Source organism: Dipodomys ordii, unplaced genomic scaffold (assembly GCF_000151885.1).
Source record: "Dipodomys ordii isolate 6190 unplaced genomic scaffold, Dord_2.0 Scaffold68, whole genome shotgun sequence".
Classification (NCBI taxonomy): domain Eukaryota; kingdom Metazoa; phylum Chordata; class Mammalia; order Rodentia; family Heteromyidae; genus Dipodomys; species Dipodomys ordii.
Window position 1 is genome coordinate 6,601,759 of NW_012267284.1, and position 14,460 is coordinate 6,616,218.

Consider the following 14,460-nt stretch of genomic DNA (forward strand, 5'->3'; position numbering starts at 1 on the left):
TTAGGAATAGCCGGGCACTGGTGGCTCACGCCTGTAATCCTAGCTACTCAGGAGGCTGAGATCTGAGGATCACGGTTCAAAGCCAGCCCGGGCAGGAGAGACCGTGAGACTCCTATCTCCAATAAACCACCAGAAAACCGGAAGTGGCGCTGTAGCTCAAGTGGTAGAGCGCTTGCCTTGAGCTGAAGAGCTGAGGGACAGCGCCCAGGCCCAGAGTTCAAGCCCCACGACCCACAAAAAAAAACAAAAAACGCTTAGGAATAGCACACAAGCCCTGAGTTCAAGTTTTGGACCAGCACACAGACACACAAAAAGGACACTAATTGGTAATCCACAAAAGTCAAAGTCAGGGTACGACACAGAGAAAATGGACCAACAACTAAAGGGCTTTTCTTAATGTCTTGAGCTAGCTTTCAAGGCTGTTATTTTTCCTCAGGAAATCATCACAGAAACTCCCAACCCTCCCACCCACTAGCTACTGGGAATTAAGACAGAAGATTTGCTAGAAAAAGGCCAGTCATAACTTAGTTGAATCAAAGGCCAAAAGGGAACCTGCTGAACGTTGTAAAGGACTGTTCTTTCTACATTTTCCTATGCTATGTCTTAGACTAATAATATAAGAAAAAAAATGTTCTGCTGCCAGGTCCTGAGGTACATGCTTAGAACCCTAGTACTCACAAGGCTTTAGGAGAAGAATCCTCAGATTTCTGCATCCCAAGTAGCTAGGTTTACAGGTGTGAACCACCACCAGCCCAAGGCTACTAAATCTCACCTTTAGAACAGGCATGAATTTGTAAACTGAAATTCCTGGAAGCCGAATCGTATTAACATAGTGATTATGGAGAGATGAATGTTGCAGGTTGAGAGACAAACTATCTTGGGCTATCTTAGACACTTGAATCACCATTCAATTTTTTTTTTTTTTTAGCTAATATTCTCATGAGTATTGTGTAAGCCTCTGGGAATGGATCACTAAGCTTAGGGGACCCCTGTTCCCCACCCACTCAAAGCTAAAAGCTGAAACCTATAGGAAGTGATTTGATTTCCCCACCTAGCTGAAGCCTCATCAACTGACTTTGATAATAGTGCTGATTTATGCCTTTCTTTCATTCTGGGAATGTAAACATTTGAGTAACCTCTCCCATGATGACAGATGTCATTCACAGTAATTTAACTTGTGTCCCTTCTGCCTCAGAATAGACTATTGTTTCTGCTAAGGCAGAGTTTATTTCACATCATGGTGGTCAAACAAATCATCAGGAACGGAGCAAGCACGTTGGAAACAGGTAGTTGAGACTCAGTGTTTACCCCTGAACTTCCACAGGTTCAAGGGCAGCAGTCTGTCTGGGCGGAAGTGTGGTTCAGGACATTTGTATTTGTATTTGTGTGTGTGTGTGTGTGTGTGTGTATCAGTCATGGGGCTTGAACTCAGGGTCTGGGCACAGTCCCTAAGTTTCTTTTTATGGTCAAGGCTAACACTCTACCACTTGAGCCACAGTGCCACTTCTGGCTTTTCCTGTTTATGTGATACTGAGGATTTGAACCCAGGGCTTCATAAATGCTAGGCTAGCACTCTCCCACTGAGCCACCTTCCCAGCCCATTGGTTCAAGACATTTCTTCTGGGCTGGGAAGGTGGCTCAGTGGGAGAGTGCTAGCCTTGCACGCATGAGGCACTGGGTTACTGGGTTGGATTCCTCAGCACCACATAAGCAGAAAAGCCTGAAGTGGCACTCTGGCTCAAAGTGGTAGAGCGCTAGCCTTGAGCTGAAAAGCTGAGAGACAGCGCCCAGGCCCAGACTTCAGGCCCCACAGCCGACCAAAAAAAAAAAAAAAAGTGCATCTTCTCATTTTGGAGTAGTTGCCAAGTTTCCTCCAATTTTTCTTTTTCAAGGGATACTAAAGGAGTAGGAGAGGAGGTGGGGGAGGAGAAAGTGGGGGAAGAAGGAGCGGGAAGAGTTGGATCTCAGAAGCTTTGAACAAAGGAAACAAGATCACAGGCCGAGCAGAGGTCACCAGTGGCCGCTGAAGCTCTGAAAAGACAAGCACTTAGTCGCCCTCCAGGTGAACGAAGACCACAAGTCCCCAATTCTGGCCTGGTGCCCGTAGCTCACGCCTGTAATCCTAACTACTCGGAGGCTGAGATCTGAGGACTGTGATTTCAAAGCTCACCCGGGCAGGAAAACCCATGACTCTTATTGCCGAAAGAGAGAAAGAAAGAGAGAGAGAGGAAGGAAGGAGAGAAAGAAAGGAAAGAGAGAAAGGGGGGGGAGGAAGGAAGGGAGGGAGGGAGGGAGGGGAAGAAAGAGCCCTGTGGCTCAAAGTGGTATGGCTCCAGCCTCAAGCGAAAGAGCTCAGGGACGGTGCCCAGGCCCTGAGTTCAAGCCCCACGACTTACACACACTGACACACAGGCACACAGGCAGGCACGCGCACGCGCACACACACACACACACCCTCAGTAACTCGCGTCTTTAACAAAGAGCACACATCTCGCTGAGGAGATGTTTCCAGAAGCGAGCTCTGGTCACTACCTTCCGGAAGTCGTCTCGCACCACCTCGAAGGACCAACTCCAGACCCCAGGCAGCCAGCCGCCCGGCCCCCGGCCCCCCAAGCCCCAGGCCCAGCCCAACCGAGCCGTACGTGTGCGTAGACCCGCCGTCCACCGAGCCGTGCGCGTGCGCAGACCCGCCGCCCACCAACCCGTGCGCGTGCGCAGACGCGTCCAGCGGCTGCTCCGCGCAAGCGCCCTGGCTACTTCCGGGACCTGTCAGCCGCTCCCTCCCGGCTTCCGTCCTCCGCCCGCGCGCCCGCCGGAGCCCGTTCGCGTCGACTGACCAGAGTCCGCGAATCCTCCGCCCCGAGCCCCGGAACCGCCCCAACCCCAGGTAAGGGGCCCCAGGGGCGAACGGCTGGCCCTGCGGGCCACCACGGCCCCCATCTCTCATGGAATTCGGGCCTGTGGGGCTGTGAAAGCGGGGGTTAGGCCTCGGGGCCCAGAGCTGGGGGGCGGCCGGACCTTCTGAGAAACCAGGGGAGGGGATCAGGTGGTCCCCGTTAACCCCGTGACGTTCCTCAAGCTCCTGGGGTCCTCTATCGGCCCTCTATCAAGATTCTCCACCCATCTCTCCGGCGCCTCAATAAACCCTAGTGGTACCTCAACTCTGGGCATCTGTCACAGACCATAAAATTCTATTAAAATGGGCCGATCTTCCCCCCGAATGGATCGTTACGAGGGGCCCTTCTTTAGTGTCTAAGATGTTTGCCATGGGCCACCCTCCCCAACTCGAAGAAAACCTCCCCTCGAGTTCTTTAAGCTCGCCCGAGTCTTAGGACACTTTTCCTCCAAATCAGAATTGTGTGCTGTTCTTTTCCGGGCTCCTAGTCACTCCGTGGAACCTTTTACTTTAGGACCAGCCAAGTTCCCATCTCCAAGCTGTCACTTTGTTGGGTGACTCTGGGAAGGTAACTTTTCTGTACCTCGGTTTCCTCATCCACTTGTTTGCATATTTAAACTGCTGAGAACTGTTTCTGGCCCAGGGTAGGTGTTCAATTAATATTAACTAGTATTACTGCTATCTATCTTACTCTCCCACTCCGGCTTTGAGGACCAGAATGATAGCAGATTTATTTAGGTTTTTATCTCCAGCCCGGTACTTAGAATACTGTTGGGAACATGGCAGTCCCTTAGTTAATTGTACTTTAGAATCTGATTATAAAGCCATCTGTTTTTATATTGTGACTTTGGAGCCTTCTGTCTACTTCAACTCAAATGATCGAAATTACCCTAGCTCGCTCCTCTTCTGTTACTTTTACCTAACCCTCTAGTTTCTTGTAGGCCCTTAGAGTTAAGTTATCTGAAATCAGAAGTTATCAGTGAGGAAGGTGTAGTTACCCCGGTAGGAAGTGGGTGTAACTAATTGGTTGCTTGCTACCACAAAATATTTGGCTGATATTCTAGGTTTCCCATTTAAAGAAGGGGAAATCATTTTGGAAGATTACAGCTCATGCCTTTGGAGGCAATTGTGGCAGTACTTGGAGCTAAATATCTAATCTTAGGTTAAAACGCATGTGCTGGATTTGCTGGCCTAGCTGGAGTGGAAACCTGTGGGCCTTGGGAGGGGAGGGTGTGGCTATCTCCTAGAAGAACCTGCTGTGGCTGGGTTGGGTCATGAGAGTGATTAAATTATTAGAAACTGGATGAATCACAGTATTGAAAAACTGAACCTAAACAGAGAATAGAAATTCCCACTTCCACAGATACTTTTAAAGGTCTAGAATGTACAGTGTACGTCAGTGTATCCAAGTTCAGTGTCCATACATCAGAATGGCAGTATTCAGTGTGATCCAGGAAGAACAGGAGTGGGAGTCCCTGGAATTCTACTCTTCCATAAGTCATTTTATTTCTCTCAGTGCTGACAAAGGAGCTTGCTATGTTTAATGTCACCACCTCTTGTCCCCATTTTTCTCCTCTCTAAGCCTAATTAGCACAAAGATTTTTAGATTCCATGTAAATGCCAGTCATTGTAGAGAGTATAATTATCACCCTATGTCAGAAGTATGCTTTTCTCGGTACAAAAGTCACATGTTCACTGCATGCATTATAAACTTAACTAACATGGATTATTGTCTAGGCCTGCAGACTTAAAATAGCCACAGGATTATAAAAGAAAGACTGGTTCAGATATATGTTCAAATATAGAACTTGAGTGATTGAACAAAATTAGAAGTGTATTTTAAGAAGTAGTTATACCATTGTATGACCACATACCTCTTTTGAAAACCTCTGTCTATGGCTACACATGAAACATATGCTTTTTTTTTTTTTTTGGGGTCCGGTCGTGGGCCTGAACTCTGGGCCTGTCCCTCAGCTCTTCAGCTCAAGGCTAGCTCTCTTACCACTTGAGGCACAGTGCCACTTCTTTTTCCCCCCTGCTTATGTGGTGCTGAGGAATCGAACCCAGGGCCTCAGGCATGCAAGGCAAGCGCTCTACCACTGAGCCATCTTCCCAGCCCACATATGCTTTTCTTATACAGATATTCATGTGAAATTATTAGTTTGCCAACAAATTTTGTGACAGCCAACAAGATTTTTTTTTTTTGGTTTAGACATTTTTTTTAATATGTTTTTATGGTAAAAATACTGTACAGAGGAAAGTCAACAAGATTTTGCTTTTAAACTAAATTGCTTTCATTAGAGATATTCATGACAGGATGTGTTATTTTAAAGGACTCTGGGTCTAAGCTGTTGTGACAGAACAGTTGGGGTAAGCATCAACTTCCGGAGAGGAGCAAGCAGTGTGCCTGGAGTGGCACTAGGAGGGCAAGAAACTGGAGAACAACCTGGGGCTGCGTAAATGACACCCAGGGCCAAAGACAAAAATTCCTGTTTCATAAAAATTCACATTTCAGTATTCTCCCTAGGTTTGCATGACTTAGGTAAGTGTGTTGAAATTTATCTATAGTGAGATAGAAATAACAAGCTTGGCTAGGTGCTCATCCTAGCTACTCAAGATGCTGAGATCTGAGGATCATGGTTCGAAGCCAGCCTAGGCAGGAAAGTCCATGAGACTTTAAAACAAAAACAACTGTGTGTTTGTCTTTTCTTTTTTTGGTACTGGGGATTGAACCCAGGATATTACACTTGCTAGGCAAGCACTTTACCACTGAGGTACATTCTGCTACGGTGAGACTCTTATCTCTGATTAAATACTTTAAAAAGCTGGAAGTGGAGCTGTGGTAGAGTGTTAGCATTGAACACACAAAAAAAAACTCAAAGACAGGAGGTGGGAAGGTGGCTCAGTGGTAGAGCGCTTGCCTTGCATGCATGAGGCCATGGGTTTGATTCCTCAGCACCACATAAGCAGGGGGGAAAAAGAAGTGGCGCTGTGGCTCAAGTGGTAGAGCACTAGCCTTGAGCTGAAGAGCTGAGGGACAGCGCCCAGGCCCAGAGTTCAGGCCCCATGACCAGATCAAAAAAAAAAAAAAACCCTCAAGGACAGCGCCTATGCTCTTAAATTCAAGCCTCAGGACTGGCATCAAAACAAGGAAATAACAAAGCTGGGCTTAGAGATGTGGTTCAAGGGGTAGAGCACCTGCCTAACAAGTGCCAGGCCTCAGAGTACCACCAAAGAAAAGAAAAAGGAAATGACAAAGCTGTGTGAAGAAAGACTGGTTCCCTTTTGGAAAAATTTCCTCAGTTGAGGAAATAATTGCTATTTGAGTAGAAAGAGAGTGAATTTAATTTTGTTTTTAATTTGATGAATGTTTTTCATATTGCTTTTTTTTTGGCTATGGGGCTTGAACTCTGCACCTGAGCATTATCCCTGAGCTCTTCAGCTCAAGGCGAGCACTCTACCTCCGGAGCCACAGTGCCATTTCCAGTTTTCTGGTGGTTAATTGGAAATAAGTGTCTCACGGACTTTCCTGCCTGGACTGGCTTTGAACTGTGATCCTCAGATCTCAACCTCCTGAGTAGCTAGAATTATAGGTGTGAGCCACTGGCGCCCAGCATATTCTTGCTTTTTATCCTATGAAAAATAGTTAAACAGTAATATAAACCACCTGTGTAGTTTTTGCCTAGATTAGTAGTTAACAGATTTTTAGTTGTCTTTTTTTTTTTGGTCGTGCGGCCTGAACTCTGGACCAGGGTGCTGTCTCTCAGCTCTTCAGCTCAAGGCTAGCCTACTACCACTTGAGCCACAGATTTTTCTGCTTATATGGTACTGAGGAATTGAGCCCAGGGCCTCATGCATGCAAGGCAAGCACTCCACCACTGAGCCACCTTCCCAGTCCCTTAGTTCTTTTTTTTTTTTTACCACATTCATATTTTCTGTATTTTCTGTCCTGAACAATTGAAGTTACAGAAGTTGTTGTGAGATTTTAGATTTTATCTGAAGCAGTTCATCCATCTTTATTATCTCCTAAAAGCCAAGACATGCCTCTGCCTTAAGACAACGCCATTACTATAAGAAAATGAAAATAATTCCTTATTGTTATGTAATAGCCTCAAATCAAATTTTCCCAGTTGTATATTGTGTTATTGGGCTGGGAATGTGGCTCAGCACTAGAGCATTTGCCTGGCATTCCAGCCCTAGCCTGCAAGGGAACAAAAAGACAAAAACCTTGTTGCCTGACAGTGTATATCTTTAGTTTCTGTTTCAACACAGTATAATCAAGTTTCATTTATGAGATACTTAAGTCTTCAACAATCTTCCTCTCCTGTTGTCTTTTGTGTGTATGTGTCCCAGTCCGGGGGGCTTGAACTCTGGGCACTGTCTCTGAGCTTTTTTGTTCAAGGCCAGTACTCTTATCATTTGAGCCATAGCTCCACTTCTGGCTTTTTTAGAGACCAGAGTCTCACAGCCTTTCCTGCTCTGGCTGGCTTTGAACTGTCACCCTCAGATCTCAGGCTCCTGAATGGCTAGGATTACAGGTATGAGCCACCTGTGCCTAGCTTTGTATTGCCTTTTTTTGAGGAGTTGCAGGCCTGTTGCATGCAAGGGTATTCTAGATGGGGTGACCATGTTGCCTCAGGATCGTCCTGTGACCTGTGGGCCCATGGCCATTTCCCATCACAGCCCATCTCTCAGGATTAGTCTGGTCTGGATGACCAAGTAGGTCAGTGTTAAAATGATGGTGTGCACTTGCTTTTTCTTGCCTCTCCTTAGGAGCCCTGTTAGGTTAGATTACCTTGCTATTTGATAAAGAAGTTTGATCATTTATGAAGCCATGTGTTCCCCTTTGTAACTCAAGAGTGCTGTATGGGGTGATAATCTGAGGCTGTGTACATTAGCCTGTTTCCCCCACAAACTTTTTTTCTTTTCTTTTTTTGTCATGGGGCTTAAACTCTGAGCCTGGGCGCTGTCCCTCAGCTCTTCAGCTCAAAGCTCTACCACTTGAGCCACAGAGCTACTTTCGGTTTTCTGGTGGTTAATTGGAGATGAGTCTCACGTACTTTCCTGCCCTGGCTGACTTTGAACCCCGATCCTCAGATCTCAGCGTCCTGAGTAGCTAGGATTACAGGTGTGAGTCACTGGCGTCCGGCTTCCCCTACAAACTTTAAACCATGGTTTGAGAGTCTACAGTGATGTTTACAATGCTAGTTCTGTTTAAATGCTTACCTTTTAAAGTGTATTCTTTTTAATGAAAGAACAATGTGTGAGTTATCCCAAACAGTTTAGGGTCCTCATAAGTTGAATACTGGTTGTCTACCGTTTGAAATGCTTGTTTCTGTTGCCTGTTGCAGCTTTCTGTTCTTAGAAAATACTGAGAATCATGTCGCTGCACCAGTTCTTACTAGAGCCCATCACCTGTCATGCCTGGAACAGGGACCGAACCCGTAAGTATGCTGTTGAGTTCCCTACAGTATTTGATACCTTCAGAGCATTTCACAATTACATATCTTTTTGTTGTTGTTGTGTCAGTCCTGGGTGCTTAAACTCAGTGTTTGGGCTCTGTCTCTAAGCTTTTGTGCTCAAGGCTAGCACTCTGCCACTTGAGTCACAGCTCCACTTCCATCATTTTGGTAGTTAATTGGAGATAAGAGTCTCTTGGACTTTCCTGCCTCAGCTGGATTTGAACTCTGATCCTCAGATCTCAGCCTCCTGAGTAGCTAGGATTATAGGCGTGAGCCACCAGTACCCAGCTAGTAAAGTATTCTTCAGGGATGACTTTGGGAACCCCTTTTTTTGAAACTGCTTTTTCATTTTCAGTTGCAACATCTCTTTTTGCTTTGGTGGCAGCTTTAAGATCAGGTATTAACAGTTATGCGGTCTTCTTTCCCCAGAGATCGCCCTCAGCCCCAATAATCATGAGGTGCACATCTACAAGAAGAACGGGAGTCAGTGGGTGAAGGCTCAAGAGCTGAAGGAGCACAATGGGCATATCACAGGTAAGAGGTGCACCCTCCCCTTCCCTGTCAAGCACGCAGCCTTTCAGTGAAGAGGCTCAGGCATTGAGCCCTGTCATTTAAAGCCATGAAACAGTTTGCTGAATTCAGGATGTAGGCACTGCACCTGTGCTTTTTTTTGGTCAAGGCTCTTTAACTCAAAACAAATGCTCTACCATTTGGTCCACAACTCTACTTCTGAGCTTTTACTGGTTATTGGAGATAAGAGTCTCATGGACTTTCCTGCTGGGGCTGGTTTTGAACCACAATTCTCAAATCTCAGTTTCCTGAGTAGCTAGGATTATAGGCATGAGCCACCAGTGTCCAGCACCACTTCATTTTTAATGCATTTATATGTATGTTTATGTATTCATAGGTGCTCTTTAGTATCTTTAGTATCTTGTCATTGTGTATCCTTTTTTACTGTGTTCTGGCAGAACAGTTGCTTCAGCCGGCTGCTTTGAGCAGTTTGGTCTAACAGATGAAAACTTCTCAGGCTCTGTGGCAAGTAATCCTGGCAATCGTTCTTTGACCAGTGGTTTAGGCATGTTTTTCACGAGCGCTATGAACAAGTATATCACCGAAGTCATTGTTGCTATTTTCATTGCGCTTGCTTCCCAGGACTTCATTTCTATTAGCTCTGGCCTGTTTTAAGTTCCTCTGCCAACAGCCTTATGCTTAAGAAAGAAAACATTTAAGTCTTAAATTGGAAGTTTAGCATTAGGAAATTTATTTATTTATTTTTTGTCGGTCGTGGGGCTTGAACTCTGGCCTGAGCACTGTCCCTGTGCTCTTCAGTTCAAGGTGAGTGCTCTACTGCTTGAGCCACAGCGCCACTTCTGGTTTTCTAGTGGTTTATTGGAGATAAGAGTCTCACGGACTTGCCTGCCTGGGCTGGCTTTGAACCATGATCCTCAGGTCTCAGCCTCCTGAGTAGCTAGGATTACAGGCATGAGCCACCGGCCCCTGGCTAGGAAATATTTTAAAATATTTTTAAATGAGAAAGGGTAAGGTGAAAGATTTCCAAATATAGCCAAAAGTGTGAAATACTTATGTTTTTTTTTTTTCCACTTCTTTCCTGGGGTCCTTTGAACTGGGGCCTGTTTTCTGTCCACTTACATAGAAGAGTTTTTGTTTTTGTGCCTAGGTGCTGTCCCTGAGCTTTTTTTGCCCAAGGCTAGTGCTCTACCACTTGAACCACAGCCCACTTCTGGCCTTTTCTGGTGGTTAATTGGAGATAAGCGTCTTACAGACTATCCTGCCCCAACTGGCTTCAAACCGCGATCCTCAGATCTCAGCCTTCTGTGTAGCTAGGATTACAGGCGTGAGCCATCACACCTGTTTCAGTTTTTTAATCTGCTTTTGGAAAATCAAAATATAATTCTCTATTGGAAATCAAGAATCAAATATATTTTCTCATAGTAACTTCACGGGAAACAGATTTTTCTGAAGCATTCTAGAAGGAAAAACTAGCCAGTACTATACGCAACACAAGTAGGGCAAACATCAAAGGGATGACAAAGTTTGGGACATGGTCTCAGAGTTTATTGAATTGCCTTGTTTTTTTCTTATTTCTTGTTTTTGTTTCTTTTTTTTTGTCAGTTGTGGGGCCTGAACTCGGCCTGCGTGCTGTCCCTCCGCAATTCAGCTCAAGACTAGCACTCTACCACTTGAGCCGCAGCGCCACTTCCGGCCTTTTGTGTTTATGTGGTGCTGAGGAATCAAACCCAGGGCCTCATGCATGCAAGGCAAGCGCTCTACCACTGAGCCACCTTCCCAGCGCCCCCCTTGTTTTTTTCTATTGAGAGTATCTCACTGTGTAACCCAGGCTGACCTCCTGCCTCAGCCTCCCAAATGCTGATATTATAAGTGTCTTCCACCACACCTGGATCCCACCAACTTTTAATTGGGATGCAAATGAAGTCAAATACAAGGTTGTGATTAGTCTTTTTGTTTTATGATCAGTTTCTTCTTTTTTCTTTCTTTTCTTTTTCTTTTTCTTTTTTTTTTGTCAGTCATGGGGCTTGAACTCTGGGCCTGGGCACTGCTCCTCAGCTTTTCAGCTTAAGATGAGCACTCTACCACTTGAGCCACCGCACCACTTTCGGTTTTCTAGTGGTTTATTGGAGACAAGAGTCCCACAGACTTTCCTGTCCAGGCTGGCTTTGAACTGTGATTCTTAGATCTCAGCCTCCTGAGTAGCTAGGATTACAGGCGTGAGCCACCAGCTACCGGCTTGTGATCAATTACTGAACCAATGAGCTCTGTTGAGACAGAGTCCCTTGTGGGACTTCCTGAGTACCAGACACTTTGCAGAGAAAGGTCCTTGTTTTGGTGTGAGGTTGTGGTGAGGCCTGGTGGTGGAGGAAGCTGTCAAGTACTGCGTTCTGCTGAGCCGGACCCACTGTCACAGCAGGTGGTGTCTGTCATACTTTCAGGCATTGACTGGGCTCCGAAGAGCGACCGCATCGTCACTTGTGGGGCAGACCGCAATGCCTATGTCTGGAGCCAGAAAGACGGTGTGTGGAAGCCCACACTGGTGATCCTGAGGATTAATCGTGCGGCCACGTTTGTGAAGTGGTCACCCCTCGAGAACAAATTTGCTGTGGGCAGTGGAGCCCGACTCATTTCCGTTTGTTACTTCGAGTCTGAAAATGACTGGTGAGCACCATGGCCCTCCTTGTGTTTCTCTCTGCAGAATCCACTCCTGGACAGCTGAGGGCTTCTTGAGGCACTGTGTGAATGCCCAACTACAGCGCCAGGTTCTCCTCATTGAGAGATTTGTGGTCTAGAATCCTTCATCCTTTGAGCATTTATTTCTTCTCCTTATGGTACATTGAATGAGTCAAATCTCACATCTTTTTTTCTTATCAAAGTATAGTTACTATGAACAACCTCTCCTCTCTTAACTCGATTATTCTATAGAATAATCTACAGTTCTTGTCTGTGCTGCCAGATGCTGTTTTCTTATTCTTTTTGTTTGTTTTTATGTCAGTCCTGAACTCAAGGCCTGAGTACTATCCCTGAGCTTTTTTGCCACTTGAGTTATAATTCCACTTCTGATTTTCTGGTGGTTAATTGGTAGTAAGAGTCTCATGGATTTTGCTGTCTGGGCTGGCTTTGAACTGTGATCCTGAGATCTCAACCACCTGACTAGCTAGGATTATAGTCATGATCAATCAGCACTGCTTCTGATTTACCTTTTTTTTTTTCTAAATTACTGGAGAGGGGCTGGGAAGGTAGCTCAGTGGTAGAGTGCATGCCTTGCAAGCATGAGGCCCTGGGTTTGATTCCTCAGCACCACATAAACAGAAAAAGCTGGAAGTGGCGCTGTGGCTCCAGTGGTAGAGCGCTAGCCTTGAGCTGAAGAGCTGAGGGACAGCATCCAGATCCAGAGTTCAGGCCCCATGACCGGCAAAAAAAATAAAATAAAAATAAATAAATAAATTACTGGAGAATATTTATTAGCTATAAATTCTTCCCTCCACACCTTAACTTTTGTTGTTGTTGTTGTTGGTGGTGGTGGTGGTTGTAGGACTTGAACTCAGGGCCTGGGCACTGTCCCTAAGCTCTTTTGCTCAATACTAGCACTCTGCCACTTTGAGCCACAGTGCCACTTCTGGTTTTTGTGTGGTTAATTGGAGATTAGAGTATCACTGGGACTTTTCTGTGGCTTTGAACCACAGTCCTCAGATCTCAGTTTCTTGAGTAGGATTACAGGTGTGAGCCACCAGTGCCCTGTACTGATTGACTTTTTTTTGTTGGTCATGGAGCTTGAACTCTGGGCCTGGTCACTGTCCCTCAGCTCTTCAGCTCAAGGCAAGCACTCTACCAGTTGAGACATAGTGCCACTTCTGGTTTTCTGGTGGTTAATTGGAGATAAAAGTCTCACAGACTTTACTGTCTGAGCTGGAACCCCAATCATCAGCTCTCAGCCGCCGGAGTAGCTAGGATTACTGGTGTGAGCCATCAGCTGGCTTTTGATTGACTTTTAAAGCAGCTTATACATAAATGATCTTTTCTGAATGGCAGTGCAGAATTAGAGGATAATCTTCCAACAAGAAGTTCTACTTACTTGGTTGTGATTTCTCAATGGGAAACAAATTCATAGCTTCATGGACAATTGTAAAAGAAATTAAGCCAAAATTAATCCAAATTACTTCACTGTTTATTGGGTGTTTGTAATAAACATTTAAGTAATTTTAGCCTTCAGGGTTTTGTTTTGTTTTGTTTTTGCCAGTCCTGGGCTTGAACTCAAGGCCTGGATGCTGTCCTTAAGCTTCTTTTGCTCAAGGCCATGGCTTTACCACTTCAGCCACAGAGCCACTTCTGGCTTTTTCTTTTTTTTTTTGGTCCAGTTGTGGGGCCTAAACGCGGCCTGAGTGCTGTCCCTCAGCTCTTCAGCTCAAGGCTAGCACTCTACCACTTGAGCCACAGCGCCACTTCCAGCTTTTTTTTTTCTTTTTGCTTATATGGTGCTGAGGAATCGAACCCAGGACCTCAGGCATGCAAGGCAAGCGCTCTACCACTGAGCCAACTTCCCAGCCCCACTTCTGGCTTTTTCTGAGTAGTTTATTGGAGAAAAGTTTCTCGGACTTTCCTGCTAGCTTTCCGTCCCAGTTCTCAGATCTCAATCTTCTGAGTAGCTAGGATTATAGTTGTGAGCCACTGGCTCCAGCTGTAGCCTTCAGGTTTTTTTAGTTTTGTTTTGTTTTGTTTTTGTTTTTGTTTTTTTGGTCAGTCCTGGAACTCTGAACTCTGGACCCTGGGCACTGTGCCTCAGCTCTTCAGCTCAAGGCGAGTGCTCTACCACTTGAGCCACAGCGCCACTTCTGGCTTTTTCTGCTTAGGTGGTGCTAAGGAATCGAACCCAGGCCCTCATGCATGCAAGGCAAGCACTCTACCACTGAGCCACCTTCCCAGCCCAGTTTTTATCCCAAAGGTTTAACATCACAGGAAATGCAATCTCAGATTCTCTTTTTCGAAAGTGCACCTGCTCTCTGTCAAGAGACTTGGCACCATCTTAAACCCATGCAGGGGCATTTGTAGATCATGTGTGGATAAGCCACTGTGGTTTTCCTCTTCCTGCAGGTGGGTGAGCAAGCACATTAAGAAGCCAATTCGCTCCACCGTCCTCAGCCTGGACTGGCATCCCAACAATGTCTTGCTGGCTGCAGGGTCATGTGACTTCAAATGCAGGTACGGACTCACAGAACTTGGCAGGCCGCAGCTGTTCAAGGTTCCTTTTCTTTGCAAGGTTCTATGCTAAGCACTGGCAGAGCCACAAAGATTGCAGGAGCTTGTGGTCTACAGAAGGCACATGCGTAAGTCACCAAGGTAGATAGATGAATGCAGTAGGAAGGGCAGGGCAGGCTGGAGAGCTTGCCTTAAGTAGAACAGCCATTGTTTCAAATGGAGGATTCGTTTGTGCTGTCTGTTCTATCTCTTCCTCTCAGCTTGTCTTTCCATCCCCCCCCCCCCCACACACACACACTCCCTTTTTTTTTTTAGTAGTGGGGCTTGAACTCAGGTTCTTGTATTTGCTTTTTTTTTTTTTGGGGGGTCCGGTCG

The 14,460-nt window shown here is 45.8% G+C and overlaps 1 protein-coding gene across 1 annotated transcript in view; it reads left to right on the forward strand.

Annotated features, from left to right (window-relative positions):
* Window positions 1-2,755: 2,755 nt before the first annotated feature.
* The window catches only part of Arpc1a (actin related protein 2/3 complex, subunit 1A, 41kDa), a 20,090-nt gene continuing 8,385 nt past the window's right edge, over window positions 2,756-14,460 (forward strand). Inside the window, exons 1-5 of the mRNA XM_013023538.1 lie at window positions 2,756-2,887; window positions 8,248-8,340; window positions 8,788-8,892; window positions 11,328-11,550; window positions 13,981-14,088. Of these exons, the coding sequence (XP_012878992.1) occupies window positions 8,277-8,340; window positions 8,788-8,892; window positions 11,328-11,550; window positions 13,981-14,088 (500 nt within the window). The 5' untranslated portion in view covers window positions 2,756-2,887; window positions 8,248-8,276. The remainder of the gene's footprint in view (window positions 2,888-8,247; window positions 8,341-8,787; window positions 8,893-11,327; window positions 11,551-13,980; window positions 14,089-14,460) is intronic.